Raw genomic sequence first — 19343 nt, 5'->3', positions numbered from 1 at the left:
TGCGGAGCTGCGTGTGCAGTGAATATCACTGTAGTTTTGATTGTGTGTGTGTGTGTGTGTGTGTGTGTGTGTATATACATATAATCATATAAATATAATATATGTAATTTATATATATTTATATTTAAATATATATTATATATAATATTGATTATATTTAAATATATATATATAATCATGTAAACTTCTTGAAGTATCATGATTTTACTTTTTTGCCATATCGCACCTCTAAGTACTGCAAAGGTTCTTGAGTTAAGAAAATGGTTCTACATAGGACCATGAACACTCAAAGAGTGCATGATTAAAGGGTTCATTGCATCGTGAAAGTGTTCTTCTGTTAATAGAGAATGTGTTGTAAACGGTTCTTTGAATGTGAGAATGTGTTGTATATGACCTTTTTTGAAAAGGGTTCTATATAGCACTAAAAAGGGTTCTTCTATTCTAACAAGCTTGACATCGGAATCATATACAACACATTCTCCAACAATCTGAAGAACTTTTGCGATGCAAAGATCCCTTAATCATGCAGAGGGTTGTGTGAGTGTTGATGGTTCTTTATAGAACCATATTCTTTACTAGAGAACTCTTGAAGAGTGTAGTAGTACAATTACGGTCCTTACCGAGTTCTCCGAGCTCTAGAGTTGGGGGCTCTAAGTGTCTTCAGCCGAGCTGATCATTTTAAAGTCAGTTTGCGGTTGTGTGGCTCTCACACGTTCTACTGGAGGAACGCAAAGACAGCTGAAAAACGTTCCCGTGGTTCAGCTGAACTGATAAATCCTGTCGTTTATATGTTTTGGTTCTCTGCAGTGTCCTCTTCCAGCTCTGCTGTCCTGAGGAACCGGCTTGGAGCTCCTTAGGTTCAGGTTGTGTCTTAAGTAAATAGAGTCGTGCAGAAATGATTGTGGGGCGTGAGTGCCTGCGTGTCTGCAGTGCAGTAGTGGGTGATTTAGCGGCTCATCCTCTTTTAAAGGTGTTAGTTTTGTCGTTGTTGTTATGTAAATAAACGCAGATAACGGGACATAAACAGCGCAGAACGCGCCGACTCACCTCCCGTGTGCTGAGCTGCAGTCTGAGGTCAGTTAGTCCGGTTTATTATTAAAGGAGTGACATCAGACTGTAATGAGTTAATTAGGCTTCTAACGGTCACTGACGTTCATGGTTCTGTGATGCGGTTCTAACAGTAGTTGCTGGTTTTCACTGGTAACAGTGACTGATTCTCACAGATCAGTTTCTCAGTGATGCTGATTGGCCTCGAACAGTCATCAGTTTTCATTGGTTAATTTAAATACTTCTATCCAATCCCAGACTGTTTTCCCCTTTCTTTTATTTAAATATTTTATTTGTCCCAGGTGGTTGCTAAATTGTTGCTAGATGGTTGCTATGCTATCCCAGGTGGTTGCTAAGGTGTTGCTAGGTGGTTGCTAAGGTGTTGCTAGGTGGTTGCTATGCTATCCCAGGTGGTTGCTTTGGTGTTGCAGGGTGGTTGCTATGCTATCCCAGGTGGTCGCTAAGGTGTTGCTAGGCAACTGCTATACTATCCCATGTGGATGCCAAGATGTTATGTGGTTGCTGTGCTATCCTAGGTGATTGCTTTGGTGTTGCTTGGTGGTTGCTATGCTTTTCCAGGTGGTTGCTTTGGTGTTACTAGGCAGCTGCTATACTATCTCAGGTGATTGCTAAGGAGTGTGTGGCGTGTGTGTGTGGCGTGTGTGTGTGTGGGGTGTATGCAGTGTTTGAAGATGAAAGAACAGTGTCCAAAAACTTTTGGCTACAGTGTGTTTACTGATTGTGGTGGAATAAAGTTAGAGGTACGAGGCTCATATAGTGTGAATAAGTTTCAGTCCCCTGAGCTCTTGTTTATGGAAAAAAATGTTTTGACAAACATTGAATGTAAATTGTGAGTCAAATTGGTTAAAAGATCTCAGGCGTAAATCTTGGATATTTATGTTCCAGCGGAGTTTGGGGGTTCTAAGTCGAAAGGTGTGAAAGAAGATAGTTTAAATATGTATTGTAGTGTGAATAGAATACTAGTGACTAGAATAGAGGTAATACAATATAATCTGAAAATACCTGTTACTCTTTACACTGTGTGTAAAATTCATGATGAATGGACCAAAAGAAACGACCCAGATTTACTTGGAAAGACGTTTGGTTCCATTGACTTACATTAGAAGTAAAGTAGGTTTTTTCCTTCTACTGTAAATTTACCATTTTGGAGATACGAGGTTCTTTTTCTACAGCGGCGATATGTGTGTGTGTATATAGCTACAGATAACTGTTAAACCTCTTTAAATGACCTCATAAGGTGGGTCTTTGAACCCTACCAGTTTGCTCGATCTTGACAAAGATCTTTTCTTTGGCTGTAAGTTCATTAAATTTTGTGATCCGTTTCTGAGCTGCTGAGTGTCTATAGTGTCTATAGTGTCTATAGTGTGTATAGTGTCTATAGTGTCTATAGTGTGTATAGTGTCTATAGTGTTTATAGTGTGTATAGTGTCTATGCTGGTATTTGATGTGAGTGGTGTGGTAGAATTGTGGTGTAACTGCTGTCCCATAGTGTGTTTATTGGGGGAGGGGTGGGCATACACGTTATATTGCAGTGCATGCTGGGGATTGTAGTGCTGCACATTGGGAAACAGGCTAATATTTATGTAATATTAAAATAACTGTAAGGACTGTGTTTGGCCAGCGGGCCCTGTAATTGACACATGAGATCTAAACCAAAACATGTAACCACCTTAATTTCCCAGAACAGAGGCACTCTGAGTGAAGGTTTTGCATAAATCATGACAAAGTAGATTTAATGTAATTAATAGACCCTCATGCTTTCCATATATGCAGGTTTGCATGACTATGACCACACCGTGATGTTAAAAGGAAAGCTAGAACTGACTGAGAACCCCACTACCCCCTACACTAAATGGTCCCAGAAGGGTGAATGTTGTGATGTTGTGTACTTTCCAAAGTGGCCACAAGGTGCTGTGCATTAAAGACCATTTATCTAAAAGTAGCTACATTTCTCAGAAAGTTCAAGAAAATGGTTCAAGCTGCTTATTCAGCCATTCAGGGTGTTCACCTGTGAGCTTGGCCTGGTGTGGTTATTATTTGAAAAATATTAAAGGGGGATTCCACCAATTTTTCAAACTTCCCCCATAATTGAGTGTGAGGTGTAGACAGAGTGATTCAGAGTGGTTTGGTGTGAAATGGTTCAGATGTCTTTACAGTGGTGGTGATAGGAACCAGGGGTCGCCATGACTACAACACAAATATAGACATTTTATTTACTCTCCAGAGCCCTCATGCTATAACTTTCGGTGAGGGAGCTTTAAGAGGTGGATGTCTGGTTCCTATCAGCACCACTGTGAACAGTTCTGACTTGATAAGTTTCTCTAGAACGGAGCGTTTCACACCAAACCACTCTGAACGACTCTGTTAGCATCTTAACTGCTTAATTATGCAGAAATTTAGAAAAAATGGTGGAATTCCCCTTTTAAGGATAATTCATTTTAGCAGTTGTGTAAAAGAGCAATAAGAACACTTGGGATTGATTTATGTTTGTTTTTGTATGTTCTCTAGCACTTCAGTTGAAGCTGTGCTTTTGTCTCCATCTAGTGTTCAGTTAGTGCTGGTGCTGAGAGCAGAGAAGAACCCTGTACTGATTTTCTTTATTTTTTAAAGGCTGCTGCATGAAGTATCCACCGTGTTTGGTCCATGAACTCATGCCAAATTAGTGTTTTTATTTGTTTTGTTTAAAGTCAGCAAACAAGAAGGTGCTATAGTGCACTCGTACAGAATTAGTCTAGAAGTTCTCCTTATCTAGAACGGTTAAGTCTTGCACTGCAGTGATAATAAGTGTTAAAAGAGAATCACTGTACTTTTACTTTCTGAAGCAGGAGATCTAATTGGGTGGTTTGGATGATGGTCCTGGTGAAGGCCCCCCCCACCCACTGAGCTCATTAGAATCACACTGCCGATTGCCGTTTCATTTGAATAACAGTGTCCCAGTCAGTGGTGTGAATGGGTTTTGGTTTGATGCTCTCTTTTCTTCTCTTTGTCTGTTTGTCTTTCTGTCTGTCTGATAGTCACACTGGTGATTACCTAACAGCTGATGTTGCTTGTTTTCTCTCTTCAGTGAGGAGAGAAGACAGGAAAAGAGAAGGACAGAGAAAAGAACAGGCAGGCAGGCATTTAAAAATAGGGGTGGGAATCACTAAAGGCCCCACGGTACGATATTATCACGATACTTAACTCAAGATATCACCGCTCTCGGGACAAAACCTCAGATCTTTTTAAGTGATTTTGGGTCGTTTCTTTTGGTCCATTCATCATGAAATTAACACACAATGTAAAGGACAAAAAGCATTTTCACATTATGTCAAAAACAGAGAAACGACAAAAATGGAGATACGACGTTTTGTTCCGACAGCAGCGAAATGATGTTGTGATTTTAAACATTGTGATGTGTGAATTTTGCAGTAACATTGCAGTTTATTACCTTTTTCAATTGCAAATACAACCACCAGTTTCTGGTGAAGGTGAAGTGGTTGCTATGTTATAAGAGATGGTTGCTAAGGTGTTGCTAGGAGTTTGCTACAGTATAAGAGTTGGTTGCTATGGTACAAGAGTTAGTTGCTAAGGTGTTGCTAGGAGGTTGGTACGGTATAAGAGTTGGTTACTAAGGTGCTTTTAGGCAGTTGCTATGGCATAAGAGTTGGTTGCTAAGGTGTTGCTAGGAGGTTGCTATGGTATAAGACTTGGTTACTAAGGTGTTACTAGGAGGTTGCTATAGTATAAGAGTTGGTTGCTATGGTATAAGAGTTGGTTGCTAAGGTGCTTTTAGGCAGTTGCTATGGTATAAGAGTTGGTTGCTAAGGTGTCACTAGGAGGTTGCTATGGTAGGACAGGGGTGTCCAGTCTTATCCACAAAGGGCTGGAACTCACCTGATTCCACTTGTTTAGTCAGTTGCTCAGCCTTTCACCAGCGGATCGTGTGCAGTCCTGCTTTGTTGGAATGAAAACCTGCAGCCACTGTGGCTGAGAGTGGACACCCCTGGTGTACGGGATGTTTACTGAGTGGTTCTTAGGGGGTTCTCAGTTGGTTGCGAGGTGTAATTGAAAATGAGGAGCGAGGGATGAAAAAACGACACAGAGGAGTGCGGGTCAGTACGGCTGTGGATTAGAGCTCAGGGATCTGCCTTGAGCGAGGACATGCAGTTTGGTGGCTGTCAGTCCAAGGACATAATAGGAATTCATTAGGAGAGAAAATGAATGGGAGTCTATGGGAGGAACGAGGGATAAAAGACAAACACATGAGTGCGAGTCAGAACAACATTGAATTGGTGCTCGGGGGCCTGTCCTGAGATAGTGTATGTGAAGCTGTGTTTGTTTTTCAGTGAGCAGAAATACAGTGGAGTAGTGCCACTTTTGCACCCCGTTCATTTCCTTCATTCATAAAGGAAAAATTTGTACTTTAACGAAGATGAAAACCGAGGGTCTGATAAACGCTGTATACGCTGTACCTGTAAGACCAGTTCATTAGGTCAGTCTGTTTCTCTGTGACTTTATTAAACATGTTTGGTTGTTAGTTTGGGTTTGCAGTGTATTGATCCAGTTTTTTGCTCATTTCAGAGTCCTACCGTGGTGGTGATGGAGATGGAGGGTCTTTCAGCAGAAGCGCAGTGGACCCCTCTCAATGAGAAGTCCTGTCAGACAGACGATCTCTGCCATGAGGCCACTGTACCTGGGCCGGACCAGGCCAGCAAGACGCCAGGTAAGCTGGTGGACGTTGGAATTTACACAACTGAAGAACTTTTGGTGGTAAAAACAGAAAAACATAGTATCAAGTATAAGAGTTGGTTGCTAAGGTGTTGCTAGGAGGTTGCTATGGTGTAAGAGTTGGTTGCTAAGGTGTTGCTAGGAGGTTGCTATGGTGTAAGTGTTGGTTGCTAAGGTGTCGCTAGGAGGTTGCTATGGTGTAAGAGTTGGTTGCTAAGGTGTTGCTAGGAGGTTGCTATGGTATAAGAGTTGGTTGCTATGGTATAAGAGTTGGTTGCTAAGGTGTCGCTAGGAGGTTGCTATGGTAGGACAGGGGTGTTTAGTCTTATCCACAAAGGATTTGAGTGTCCAGACTGAGACACATCTGTAAAAATCTGATTGGAGTCGCATTTCAAACTACCTCCAAATGTGGTTTTGATCTGATTTGCAAAAAATAGATTTCAGGTGTTTTTTTTGCTGTCCAGACTATCAAAAATCAATCTGAATACAATCTGGATACAACAGAGATCAGATTTGTGTTGACAGTCTGAACAAGACCTTTGACTGGTTAGATGTGTTTGTGTTTACACTGTCTATCTGGGGCTTTAAACGCATTTCACTGCATCACTGTTATCTCTAAGCACACGTCAGCTTGTGGGGGTCAAAAGGGATTACAGGACATTCCTTTGCTAGCTTGTATTGTTCCCTACACTGCAGGAGTCACGGGGAGTTCATGACCCTTACAGAGGGTAGTTTTCACCCCTCAGCCTACCTACATCTGTTTCCATTGAGAATGCTGATACTTAAACACCATGGCTGTGTGATGAGAGCGTTTAGTTCTCCTAGTTAAGGTCCTGATAGGTGGGACGGGGGGCAGAGTGAGCCTCACTGACTAACAGGGTATTTAAGACATTTATGTTAAGGCTGGGCAGTGTGGCAGTATATATCGTTATCGTGCCAAATTATGTCACAGTGCAGTACAATATGCTTTTCTGAACATAGCGTGTATGTAGACACTGACTAGCTGCATGTTTCATTATAAAGAGAGAAAAATTAGTCCCTTTAACTGGATTTAGTGCCAAATACTTAACAGAAAAATCAGTTGCTGATTTTGTTTTTGTTTTTTTTTTAAATGTAGCACTGCTGGCTCTTTTTTCTCCATTCTAACTTATTAGCTGTCTGGAAATCTAAATTTCTCAACATGATGAGAAATTCAACTACAAAACACTGTGAGACCTTAAAACGTCCCCATAACTCAGCTTTAATGGAGATTCAGCTCAAATCAGCTGCAGTAAAAGGGGAAACACGCAGCACACAGGCGGCTCAGGCTCTACTGTTTTTCTGCTGGCCAGTGAAGTTGTGAAGCTCGCTACTGGACGGCCCACAAAATAAGAGTCCTTCAAAATAAGAGTACTGGATCAACTAAGAACACAGTGTTTAACTACACTCAACCAAAAGGAAGAACGATATTTTAAACTAAATACACCCGGGCGTGTCTGACGCCAAAACATTTAATAACTAAACAAAAAATAAAATGAAACAAGAATACGTATTTGTTCTTGCATGCTTATATAAAAATAAATATATGTGTATTTGGGTTTGTAGCCTTTATAGAAAAAGCTGTTGAGGTAATGCTGACTGTTTCTCAGCCCAGAATCTGCAGTTCTGATGTCAGTAGCTGTTAGTGTTTAATTTCTATTTATTTTGCAGAATAGTTAATGGTGCCTTTGTAATTTTGTATTTTCATTGTGATTTCTGACAGCTTAATGAACATCGCATTTTATGTCAATGACCTGCAGCCCTAACACACGTTCATTTTCAAAACTGTGTTTTTTTTGCTCTGGAAAAGTCAGTGTGAATAGGCCTTAACTGGCACCTGGCAGAGCGGTGGCCTTCAGTTCTTGTATTGCTAAGTCATTTAAGTCACCCTTTTGGAGATTTGCACAGCTTTCCTCCAGGAAATACCCTCACACGGTCATAAAGTGCCTCCCCTATGAAGTGACTTAGAGATGGGCGCTAAACAATCCCACAGGCCCCGCTGGCCTTGAGCGCGTCCGCCAGGCCATAAATCCCCCAGCATCTCTCGCATCAATCTTCCTGCTGTTTTTCCTGCTTTATCCACAGGTGTGTTCATCCGCTGTCTGTCCTCTTTCTCCACACTGCCTCAGCGCTCCTCTGCTGGGGCAGGCGGTGTCGTATTGTCTCAGGCTTGTGTTGGCTTCAGAACACTGTGTCGGTGTCAGGACCTTTTTAAGAGCTGTTCAGATTAATCATGTTTTCAGTGTTTCTTCCACAGAATGCAAAGCATTTTTTTAAATGATTTTCTCTTTGAAATCTAGTTTTAATCATCTTTTAATCATGTTTTTTCTCATTTGTAAAGCATTTTGAATGACAGCAGTGTATTTATAAATAAAATTGCCTATGTGGAAATGAAAAAAATCTGTTTTGAAATAGGAGTACATCTGTACCGATACTGGTCTTGGGCCAATACCGTGCTCATTTACTTGTATTCATAAAAAATCACCAGAACCAATGTTCTGATACCAGCTGTGATGTAAGCCTGTGACATGTGCTCACACAGAGAGGTGTTACTGACGGCGTCACAATCGGACACAAAGTCGTCGGTCACTTTAGACATTCCTCCATGGCAGATTCCCGCCAGGAATGCTCTGAGAGATTTTAGCCTGGTTATAAACGCAAGCAAACATAATCACAGCCGCTTCCCCAACACAGGTGGACACACACAGGCCAACAAAACAGAGGAGAAAAAGTTAACATTTCCTACCAAAGTCAGTCAGTGCAACTTTATTCTGGTTAGTCAAACAGAGTAGTGACATCAGCGCTGCTCAGTGTCTCAGCGTTTTGCTCAGTACTCGGTTATTCTGAGTGAATCAGCTTTATTGATAGCGGTCTGTAGACAGAGCGTCTGTAGAGGCTGCGTTTCCCGTAGCAGGTCAGTCAGACGGAGCGTTTCGTACAGTGTGAGTTTATAATTCGTAGCTTTGTCTGAACACGATGGTCTATTAAACGTACAGTGAGAGTCACCAAAGAACAAGATCTCTAACATCACACAGTGTCTGTCTGGCTTTAGAGGACATTCAGCTACGGCTCAACCAGCCAATCAAACGACTCCAACAGGACAGAAAACCGGAAGCGTGAGCTCCTCGGATGCGTCAGCCTCGGATGTGATTCCTGCTGTCGCTGTGCTGCTGCTGAAAGAGACAGATGAGGATCAAAACTATGAAACCTACTTTACTTACAGCTGTACAGAAGAGCTTTTCTGACGGGGAACTAAACCTCCACTGCAGCGCTGCTCGATCAGAGATCACTGATGTAGCATAGCGAGATAACACACTATTCAAAATTAGATTCAGTGATTGAATCTTACTGTTGAACTGTTGAGGTACTTTACACTCGTTTACACTAACAGGTACTTCATTCTAAGTAGGTTACTCAGTATGGTATCAGACTTAGTATCAGTGTGTACTAAAAATATACTCATACTCAGTCAAAAAAATGGTATTGGTGCATCCTCATCTTGAAGCATTCAGTTGGTGGTGTTATTGATTCTAAAACCCTCAGATGAGTTAGTATCGTAAATCACACCCTGTGTCTCCGAGCCAGACACTTCTGCGAATGCTAATCTAGAGCACTGCAAGCAGGCGTCATTAATAATGCAAACTTTAATACAGCCTTATTTGCAGAGTACAAGATGAACTCCTGAATGAATTGATCCAAAGGAGCCCAAAGAAAATAGTGCTTCTCTCAACCTGTCGAAAGATTAAGAGCGTGAGAGCAATCAAGAGCAGAAGAGAGTTCAGGGTCCAGGTGTACGAGGTAAATGTCTTGGGGTTTGATGGCCGTATTAGCCCAGTTCATTAGTCTTCCTTCTCTTGATGAATTCAGTCTGTAACAGCAAAAGAGGCTCAGGGACCAAATGTGTTTTTAATTTGCTTTCCTGCATTAGCCTTGAGCCAGGGGTCAGCAGCTTGTGTCTCTTTTACTGCCCTGTTGTGGCTCCACAGCTGAATCAGATTATTAGGTAAAAATAAAATAATCCTCCTTTACAGTAAAATAAAGCTCTGCTGATCGTTCAACACAGTTTAACAATAAATGGTCTTAAACTCTGGAGTTAATGTAGAACTGCTGATTCACCCTTTAACCCTGAAGATCAGCGCAGACTGCTGGTCACCATAGCAACACAGACAACAGTCTCGCCTAGCTAGTAGCTAACGACACGGCAAAGAGAGAGATTTAAGATGAACATCGATAATTTGGAGATGAATGGAGTTTGCATTTATCACTCCAGCTGGTTTCCTGATACGTTTAATCTGCAACAAGAAACTGAAACGCTAAAAAGTTGCGAAGCTGAAGTCAGTTTCTCATTCGCCAGCTCCTCGTTCGAATTTTCCCGTTCCACCTTAAATGGTGCAGCAGTAACATTCTGGTGCCTCAGGCACCATTTAAGGTGGAACAGGAAAATTTGAACAAGACACTGGCGACTTCAGAAATTTTCCTGCCAGAGATGTGAGAAAAGCGGCTATAGCTGAGCTAAAGCTTAAAGCAGAGTCTGTGTTTTTTATTTATATTATATTTTTTAGTCTACACTAGGACATCAGCACATACTGAGACATATTTACAGCCAAGATGGTAAAACATTACTTCAATAAAATGGACATAAAATGTTCCCAAAGTGGTTTGTTTTTTGTTCAAAAGACAAAATAGCTCTTCTTAACATTTGAGTTGAGTTGACAAACCAGACCCTGTAGTGCCACATATGAAATGGACACGTTGATCTGTTGACGAGCTGAAGGATGCAGAACTCCCCTTCATGTTCACACGGCATGCAGGAATTTGGATGCTACAGATTACACTTGTTTTTATGTGTATAACAAAAATTGCATGTGTAATCTATAGCATCCATGTGACGCGCACGCATGTGAAGGGGAGTCTGATTCTGACGGCAAGACGGAATTCGGCTCAACACAGGGGCTGGGATATTTGTTTCTTAAAATAAAAACATTTGATCACAAAAGAAGACGATTTAGAACCGTTCCTGTCTGTTAGTCGGCTGTTATTTATAGTTTATGCTCCGCTTGCTGCCAGAATATTGCCTAGTTTACTGCTGCTGAAATTTGCCCAGTTCTCAGTCTAAATTTGTGCTTGTGCAGATTTAGCCCTGTGAATGTGAAAGATCTGGTGCGCATGTGTCAAACGCAAGACCTGCAGGCCAGATCAGGCCCACGACACAGTCCTGTCCAGCCCGTAGAATTACTTACATTTTTAAATTATTATTATCCAGTTTCACAATGCAGTCATTGTGTGTGTGTGTGTGTGTGTGTGTGTGTGTGTGTGTGTGTGTGTACACTGATCAGTCATAACATTATGACCACCTCCTTGTTTCTACGCTCATTGTCCATTTTATCAGCTCCACTTACTATATAGGTGCACTTTGTAGTTCTACAGTTACAGACTGTAGTCCATCTGTTTCTCTGATACTTTGTTAGCCCCCTTTTACCCTGTTCTTCAGTGGTCACAGCAGTGCTGCTGGTGTTTTTAAAGACTGTGTCCACTCACTGTCCACTCTATTAGTCACTCCTACCTTGTCGGTCCACCTTGTAGATGTAAAGTCAAAAACGATAGCTCATCTGCTGCTGCTCAGTTTGTGTTGGTCATCCTCTACTCTTTCATCAATGGTCACAGGTCGCTGCCCACAGGACGCTGTTGGCTGGATGTTTTTGGTTGGTGGACTATTCTCAGTCCAGCAGCGACACTGAGGTGTTTAAAAACTCCGGCAGCACTGCTGTGTCTGATCCACTCAGACCAGCGCAACACACACTACCACACCACCACCACGTCAGTGTTACTGCAGTGCTGAGAATGACCCACCACCCAAATAGTACCTGCTCTGTGAGGGTCCATGGGGGTCCTGACCACTGAAGAACAGGGTAACAAAGTATCAGAGAAACAGATGGACTACAGTCTGTAACTGTAGAGCTACAGAGTGAAACTATACGGTCAATGGTGAGATTTTTCAATACAATCCTTTGTAGTGGTTGAGATTAACACCCCTGATCCAGTGGCATCTCTTGGTAAAGTCGGAACCTCGTGACCTTTTTAGAATAAAGAAAAGACAAATGGGACGTGACGGTTTGCACGCCTGCTCGTCCCCAGACAGCAGGTGTGAATACTCTGGAGGTGAATGAGAGACATTAGCTCAGCGCACTAGAGAGGAGCTGCACATCACAGAAGAAGTTCATGCACTTATTCACACGTATCATATACAGTCACACTCTCTCCTCCGTCAGCGTTCACCACACGTCTCCTAGAGCTGTGACCGTCTGCCTGGGCTCCGTATCTGCCTCTGATCACCGCGCTCCGCCGGACTTTGATGGCGCTGAACAGAGCGCGTCAAAAGAAATGAATCTGTTTGCGCTGAATGCATGGCATTCCTCCAGCTCCCTCTCCTTTCTCGCCGTCTTCTGTTTGATCAGATCAGTGGTATGTCTGCAGGTGGAGTAGGTTTTCTAGCGAGAGCGCAGTAGTCTCTGCTCAGCCCTAAGGCAAGGCAGGTTTATTTATATAGCACCTTTCATACACTGCGGTCATTCAAAGTGCTCAAAGATAAGTCGGCTTGAAAAAGCCAGCTTACTGTTTTTTGTAATCCTTCTTCTTCTTTTTCTTCGTGTTGTTGTTGTTGTTGTTGTTTTTTTTTTTTTATTGTTATTATTATTATTCTTATTATTATTATTATTATTATTATTATTATACACTCAAAAAATAATGTTTCTTGTCCCACGGTTTTCGAGCTAGAGCCACAAAACTTTGCATATATTTGACCTATACCTGATTAGGTTGCTATAAGTGATCCAACATACGGTTTTCGTATAATGATCATTCAGAGAAGATATTTTTTTCCATAGGGAATGAATGGTGGAATGGGACATTTCAAGTGTAACTGACACAAGTGATGTCACAATGCACACCTCTCACACAGACACTCATACAAAGTACACACAGACTCATGCTTAATGCACAGCACTATCAGCACAAACAGTGGATATAAGGTGGCAATGCATTTATGGTAGCGCTTAAGGTGGAAGTAAGTTTAAAGAGGCACTGCATTTAAGGTAGGACTGATTTTATGGTGGCAGCAGGTTTAAGGTAGCACTGAATTTAAAGTGGCAGTGAATGTAATGCAGCACTGAATTTAAGGAGGCAGTAAATTTAAGTTATGGTTATACTTAAGGTGGCCGTGTGGACGAGTTTCTCCAGCTCTGCTTTAGTCAGAACGTCTCTGATCTTGTTGATGTTTTTGATGTGATTAAAAAGCTGATTTAATAACTGCTTTGACACGACTGCTGAGATCAGAGCCCACACTGCAAAAAATGGTATCTTGTCAAGTAAAATTATCTTAAATATAGTCAATAAATCTAATATTTCTCCTGTTGGGATTGCTGTAAGCTTTAAGATTATTTTCCTTATTTCTAGACATTTTTACTTGTTTTAAGTAATTTTATTAAGTAAAATTATCTCACTATATTGGCAGATAATTTTGCTTGTTTTGAGAAATGAGCTCGAAACCAGCAAAATTATCAGCCAGTATAGTGAGAGAATTTTACTTAATAAAATTACTTAAAATAAGTGAGAAATGTCCAAAAATAAGCTAGATAATCTTTTAATAAGTGCGCAACCATGGATATATATCAACTAGATTTAAGTTCATTTCTCTTGACAGGATGCCATTTTTTGCAGTTCATTACTACACCAAGGTTGCAGACTAGATCTTCAGATTTTAGGGCTGTTGAATCTGGACAGGCAGCCACTCTCAGCCTTAAGGCAGCAGAGCTGCTCTGTTGGAGACCATTTGGTTTGATTAGCAACTCCATGTTCTTCCTCACGCCCTTGGTCATTGCTTCTGAAGACTAATCCTCGTCTAAAATGTTCTTTTGTGCAGAAATGCAGCGTGAAATCGTTAATATTGCGATTTCTCATTTTCCCATTCAGAATGCCCCAGTTTTAACGGTAATCTCAGCGCCCTGAAAAGTAACCACTCGTCTTATGGTTGGATATTTTCATTACTCTAAATTTCTCCCTCTCTTTTCTTGTTGCAGTCTATTCCGTTGAGCCTGGAGACCCTTCGCTGCTGCAGAGACCACTGGAGACATCAAAGTCTGGCATCCAGCAGATCATTGAATGTTTTCGTTCAGGTACCATACAGATCATTTTGGGAAATCTTTTTTAGGAAACCAGAAGCTTTGTGTGCCATGTGTTGGTCTCTCTGCGTGAAATCTTCAACTTGGTTGCTTATACTGCCCTCTTGTGTCATTCTACAGGTACTACACAGTTGAAACACATACTGCTGAAAGAGGTGGACACAATATTTGAGTGTAAGCTCTGTCGGAGCCTCTTCCGTGGCCTTCCTAACCTAATTACGCACAAAGAGTACTACTGCTTTCCCAGGCTGCCGGAACCAGATGGTCAGTGCTGAGTACAGCACTTTTTCATTATGTCTCTAAAAGCCATAGCCTTAGTGAAATAGTATTTACATTTTTTTGCCATCTGCTAACCCTGATAAAGATTGCACCATGTAATTGCAGTTGAACATGTATTATTCTGACCTATCTTGTCCTGTTGTTGTAGAGCACTTGGGAGATGGCAAACAGAGCCTTGCTATTAAAGAGCTACTGGAGGCCATTTACCCCCGGCCAGACAGACAGGACTATGTGGTGAGGCTGGAGCCCATAGAGGGCAATCAGAACGCTGTGTTCCAACATCTGATTAAAGAGGACGACCTTGAGTCTCCTTTCCCCTGCAATAGCTCCAACCACAGCATGGACAGCTGGAAACACCCCCAACTAGAGAGCCAAGAGCAAGAACAGGAGCACGACATGGACGGGGAGAGTGACGAAGGAGAAGCCGAGGGAGAGGAAAGTGAAGAAGAAGAAGAAGAAGAAGGAGGTGAGAAGCTTGTAAAGGAGCAGGCTGAAGGAGTAACATTGGAGGAGAACAAGGAGGAAGAAGAGGGCCGCAGCGAGGGCGTGGATGAGCAGGTGGTCAACAGCGGCGCGGACGATGTAACGATTACGTGCTGCCTCTGCGGCAAAGACTTCAATTCACGACGTAGCATCCGCCGCCACTGCCACAAGATGCACAAGCGACGCCTGGAGGAGCTCCGCAAGTTCACAGAGACTCGTACGGTGCCCATCAGTCTGTTCTCCGTGGTGAAGGACCGGCAGACGGGCCAGGTGCACGCGCCATCGCCCAATGGCAAGTGCTGCCCGGTCTGCTTCAAGACCTTTGCCACCAAAGCCAACGTTTGCCGCCACTTTGATGAGGTGCACCGTGGTCTCCGCCGCGACCTCATCACACCCGACATTGCCACCAAACCAGGCCAGCTAGAGGCTACGCCCCCTCCACACGTTCCTGTCTCACCTACCCCCAAGGTCCTCTCGCCCCTTCCTCAGTATAACCTGGCTTCCTGCAAGTGCCTCCTCTGCAAGAGGACTTACAGTACGCAAGCTCGGCTCAAGAGACACATGCGCTTCGTTCACAAGATCCTCACTTCCAAAAGCCCTTCAACCGACTTGTCAGACACCATGAAGTCCATTGCTAACGAGTGCCTCGACGTCAGCCCTTGCCCCTCCAACAACTTAGAACCGGCTGATCAGGAGTGCCTCAAGAGGCCTAGAGAGGAGGACGAAGACGGCCCCTTGTCACGCAAGCCCAGGCTCTCCATGGGCTTTGACTTCAGGCAGCTCTTTTGCAAGCTCTGCAAGAGGCAGTTCAGCTCCCGCCAGAACCTGACCAAACACATCGAGTTGCACACAGACAACGGCAGCGACATCTTCATCAAGTTCTACCGCTGCCCGCTGTGCCCCTACGAGTCTCGGCGCAAGAGAGACGTGCTGCGCCACATCACTGTGGTACACAAGAAGAACTCTGCCTACCTGGCCAAGATCCTGCCCAGCCTGGAGTCGCGGGCCGTGAAAAAGCCTGCCGAAGTGGTGCTCGGAGGCTCGGAAAAGCGCCGCCATGCGAAAGAGGAGGTCAACGGCCACAAACCCACTCTGTTACATGGCCCTCCGAAGGCTGAGTGCTTCCCGCCTTCACCCCTTGTCTCAGCCAAACAGGACCTCCCCCCTCCCTCACCGCCTGTTACGCGCAAACAAAGCCTTTTACCTCGGATTCCGAACTCCGTATCCACCAACTCTGAGGAGGTGGAGGACAGCACGGAAGTGCGGGTCACCAAAAACTTCTCTCTGCATGCGTGTGACATGTGCGGCCGAGCTTTTGCTAAGAAGGTCTACCTGGAGTCGCACAAGAGGAGCCACCGGAATGCAGCCAACAGTGACGGCAGGACGACGGGAGTGAACACGCGCTCCAAGTCCCTGCTCGGGTGAGTCTGTCAGTTCAGACAGCTGTATCTGAGGCAGTTTATCAAATGCTGATTAACTAGGCTTGTCAGAGGCATTAGATTTAAAATCAAAGCGCCAAAAAGAAACTGACCGATGTGTACCTGGTCCAGTCTACGTGATAAACCTCTCTTGGAAGCACTCAGGTGTTCAGGAGTCGCTAGCTGGCTCTTACAGAATACAGAAAGAGAAGTACACACACTAGAGCGGGCCACAGTTTCTTGGCAGAGCTCCTGGAAAATGAAATATGGATCCCTGGCGCAGGCCCTCGAAAATGAGGGCAGCTTCATTCTCACCTCAAGGTATAAGTGGTCCCTGGGGTTCAGCGCTGTCTGACCAAACAGGGAGAGAGACACTGGAGGGTCTTCTTTTGAGAAGCAGTTAAGATAGCTCATCCATGTCCTTGGACACGGCACGGTCCAGGCTAGCAGTGTTAGTCACGCTTCTCTGTCAGAGGACCGGGGAGACTTAGGAGACTCTCTGATCTCCAAATAAGGATGACGGAGTCGCTTTGGGTGTCTGTGTCGACTTTCTCCCCCCCGGTTCCTCATCCAGTTCTTTGGGTCCATGCTTATTGACTTCCATCTGTCGCTGTGACAGCCCTCTTTTAAATCATCACTCTTCCTCTGATCCCTCTAGATGTTGAGCCTGGTTTTTCTCTCCCAGAAGCAGCGTGTTACATCAGACAGGGAAAACAACTCAGACACTCGATTACCGCTTGGTCATGGGCTGCTTGCGGCCAAGGGTTCCCCAGCTACTGCCGCTAGCAAACAGATGAGGAGACACTGTGTTTAAACGAGGCTAATTGACTGTGCAACTCTGGCTCACAGGTGTTTTCTCTCTTTTTCTCTCTCTGGTTCTTTTCCTCTCAGATCCTTTTAGACGAGACTTCCGGCAGGACGGATGGGAAGCTAGAAGTACGTCAGTGACCGAAACCATGAACTGGACCATGGAAACGTGCTGCAGTGTAAATACTCGTCTGTACGTAGGAGAGGATTAATTTGTAGCTTTGGCAGTTAAAACTGTGCAGAGGAATGGAAGTTTACCTGCTTTAAGTGCATTTTGTTTTACTTTTGTGTGGCAAGCTTCCATACACACAAACAAATTTGTAAACTCCCTGCAACTCCACGGTGATCACAGAACAGTCTATGGTTATTTTGGAGGGTTTAACCACTAACCAACCAATTAGAGAGGACAAAGCAAAAAACAATCCGTTCTTGCCTGCGGGTTTCGATTGCTGCCGAATCCCAATCTCCAACATAAGTCTCCAGAATCCAGTTTTAGTGGATCATCCCCAGGAGAAGCTCACGAGAAGGATCTATCAGTAGTGCAGCTTGGTGATGCACCACATAGTGCTCATTGGTATTCAATGCAAATATATGGTGAATCTAAACTTGTTCTTTTTTACTACTAGGACTGATTTCTTTATCTTTCCTGAATCTGAAGTACAGGCGTTCTTTACGTTGAAGCAAATGTACAGCATTGGGAATATGAAATTATTATTATTATTATTATTATTATTGTTGTTGGTGTTATTATTACTATTATTTTTTTTCTAAATCTAAATGTTTGAGGCCTGCATAACACGACTTTCTGAATAATACCAGATGCCTTGTTCAGTCCAACCTGAAAAAGAGCTATCATTTTACATGCGTCATCACATATTATGAGTTATATATCGCTGCTGTCGGAGCAAAACCTTTTATCTCCATTTTTGCCGTTTTTCAGTTTGTGATATAATTTAAAATTGCCTGTTGTTCTTTATATTGTGTGTAAATTTCATGATGAATGGACCAAAAGAAACAATCCAAAATGACTTGGAAAAGCGTCTGGTTCCATTGACTTACATTAAAAGCAAAGTGTTTTTTCCTTCTCCTGTAAAATGATCATTTTGGAGATACGAGGTTTTGTTCCGACAGCAGTGATATATTTTTTAAAATCGGTACGTTTCTACAAGATGCCTCGTCTGCGCAGCTGTGCTCAAGCCATGATTCAGTTCAGAAAGAACTGCAGGTTCCTTAGGCGTTCCCAAACTTTGTTTTGTTTAACAGTTAACTCGATAGACGATGGTAGGGTTCTACTTTACGTACAGCCGAAATGAATGTATCTGTTTATGAAGTTTGCTTTTCCCAACAATAAAAGAGAGATTGGAATATCTGAGTTTGTTTGTCTTCTCTAATCATGAACATCCACAGGACACGATCACACTAGTGTCGTTTGTCATGTTGAAGAACCGTCTTTTGTAGTGCATCCAGTGAAACCTCCTGTCTGTATCTGACTTCAGATCTAGAACCAGATCTGGCAGGAATGGTGAGATTGATTTCCTCCTGTGTGCAGTATAAACAGCGTTAGCAGACTGCAGTGCTGCTTCTTATGATAGTGTGCGCACTTAAAGATGGTTCTTTAGCACTATTTCGTGCTTAAATGTTTCTTTGCGTGGTGTACTGGTTCTTCAGATTGATGGAGTTTCGTATAGCACCAATAAGGGTTCTTCTATTGTTACAAACTTGATATAACATTTGCAGCACCCTTTTTGCTTAAATAGGTCTTCGCATGAGGAAATGGTTACAGAACCACATACAACACATTCTCCATCAATCTGAAGAACCATTTCACCATGTGAAGAACCACTTAAGCATTCAGATGGTTCTTGGAGTATTCATTGTTTATAGAACCGTTGCCTTTACTAAAGAACTCAATTCTTGTTTTAGGAGTGCAGTTTCATCATGGACCACTGTAGCCTGATTCGACTTGGTTTCAGTTTCTGAAGTGCATGTTCTAGATAACAGGTAAAGGATTCAGTTCCGTGTAGTGGCACTTGGAGTAGTGGTACACTCTAAGATATTCTTCTAGGGTTCTTAAGTAAAGACAAACCATGAGTTCTAGAACTATTTGATGGTGAAATGGTTCTTCAGATTGATGGAGAATGATTCTGTATAGCACCAAAAAGGGTTCTTCTATTGTGATAAGCTTGACATCGTACACATTGGCAGAACCCTTTTTGCCTAAATGGTTCTCTGCATGGTGTAACGGTTCTTCAGATTGACGGAGAATGTGTTGTAAATGGTGTTTACATTTTTGAGAGTAGTTCTATATAGCACCGAAAGGAGTTCTGCTGTTACAAGCTTGACACCATAACAATAGAAGAACCTTTTTCTGGTGCTATGTAGAATC

General features: G+C 43.0%; 1 protein-coding gene across 2 annotated transcripts; it reads left to right on the top strand.

The window, feature by feature from the left end:
* The first annotated feature begins 4460 nt into the window (after positions 1-4460).
* znf800b (zinc finger protein 800b) lies at positions 4461-17512 on the top strand. Of its 2 annotated transcripts, XM_036577778.1 has the most exons (6): positions 4461-5539; positions 5629-5770; positions 13869-13964; positions 14091-14234; positions 14398-16153; positions 17042-17512. In XM_036577778.1, exons 2-6 carry the CDS (start codon positions 5647-5649, stop codon positions 17049-17051), a joined length of 2130 nt encoding a protein of 709 aa, XP_036433671.1. In that variant the 5' UTR covers positions 4461-5539; positions 5629-5646; the 3' UTR covers positions 17052-17512. The 2 variants fall into 2 exon arrangements, with proteins under 2 accessions (XP_036433671.1, XP_036433670.1); XM_036577777.1 differs by having other exon boundaries at positions 4461-5770.
* Positions 17513-19343: the final 1831 nt, after the last annotated feature.

Source organism: Colossoma macropomum, unplaced genomic scaffold (assembly GCF_904425465.1).
Source record: "Colossoma macropomum unplaced genomic scaffold, Colossoma_macropomum, whole genome shotgun sequence".
Lineage (NCBI taxonomy): Eukaryota > Metazoa > Chordata > Actinopteri > Characiformes > Serrasalmidae > Colossoma > Colossoma macropomum.
This window is presented reverse-complemented; position numbering and strand designations above follow the sequence as displayed.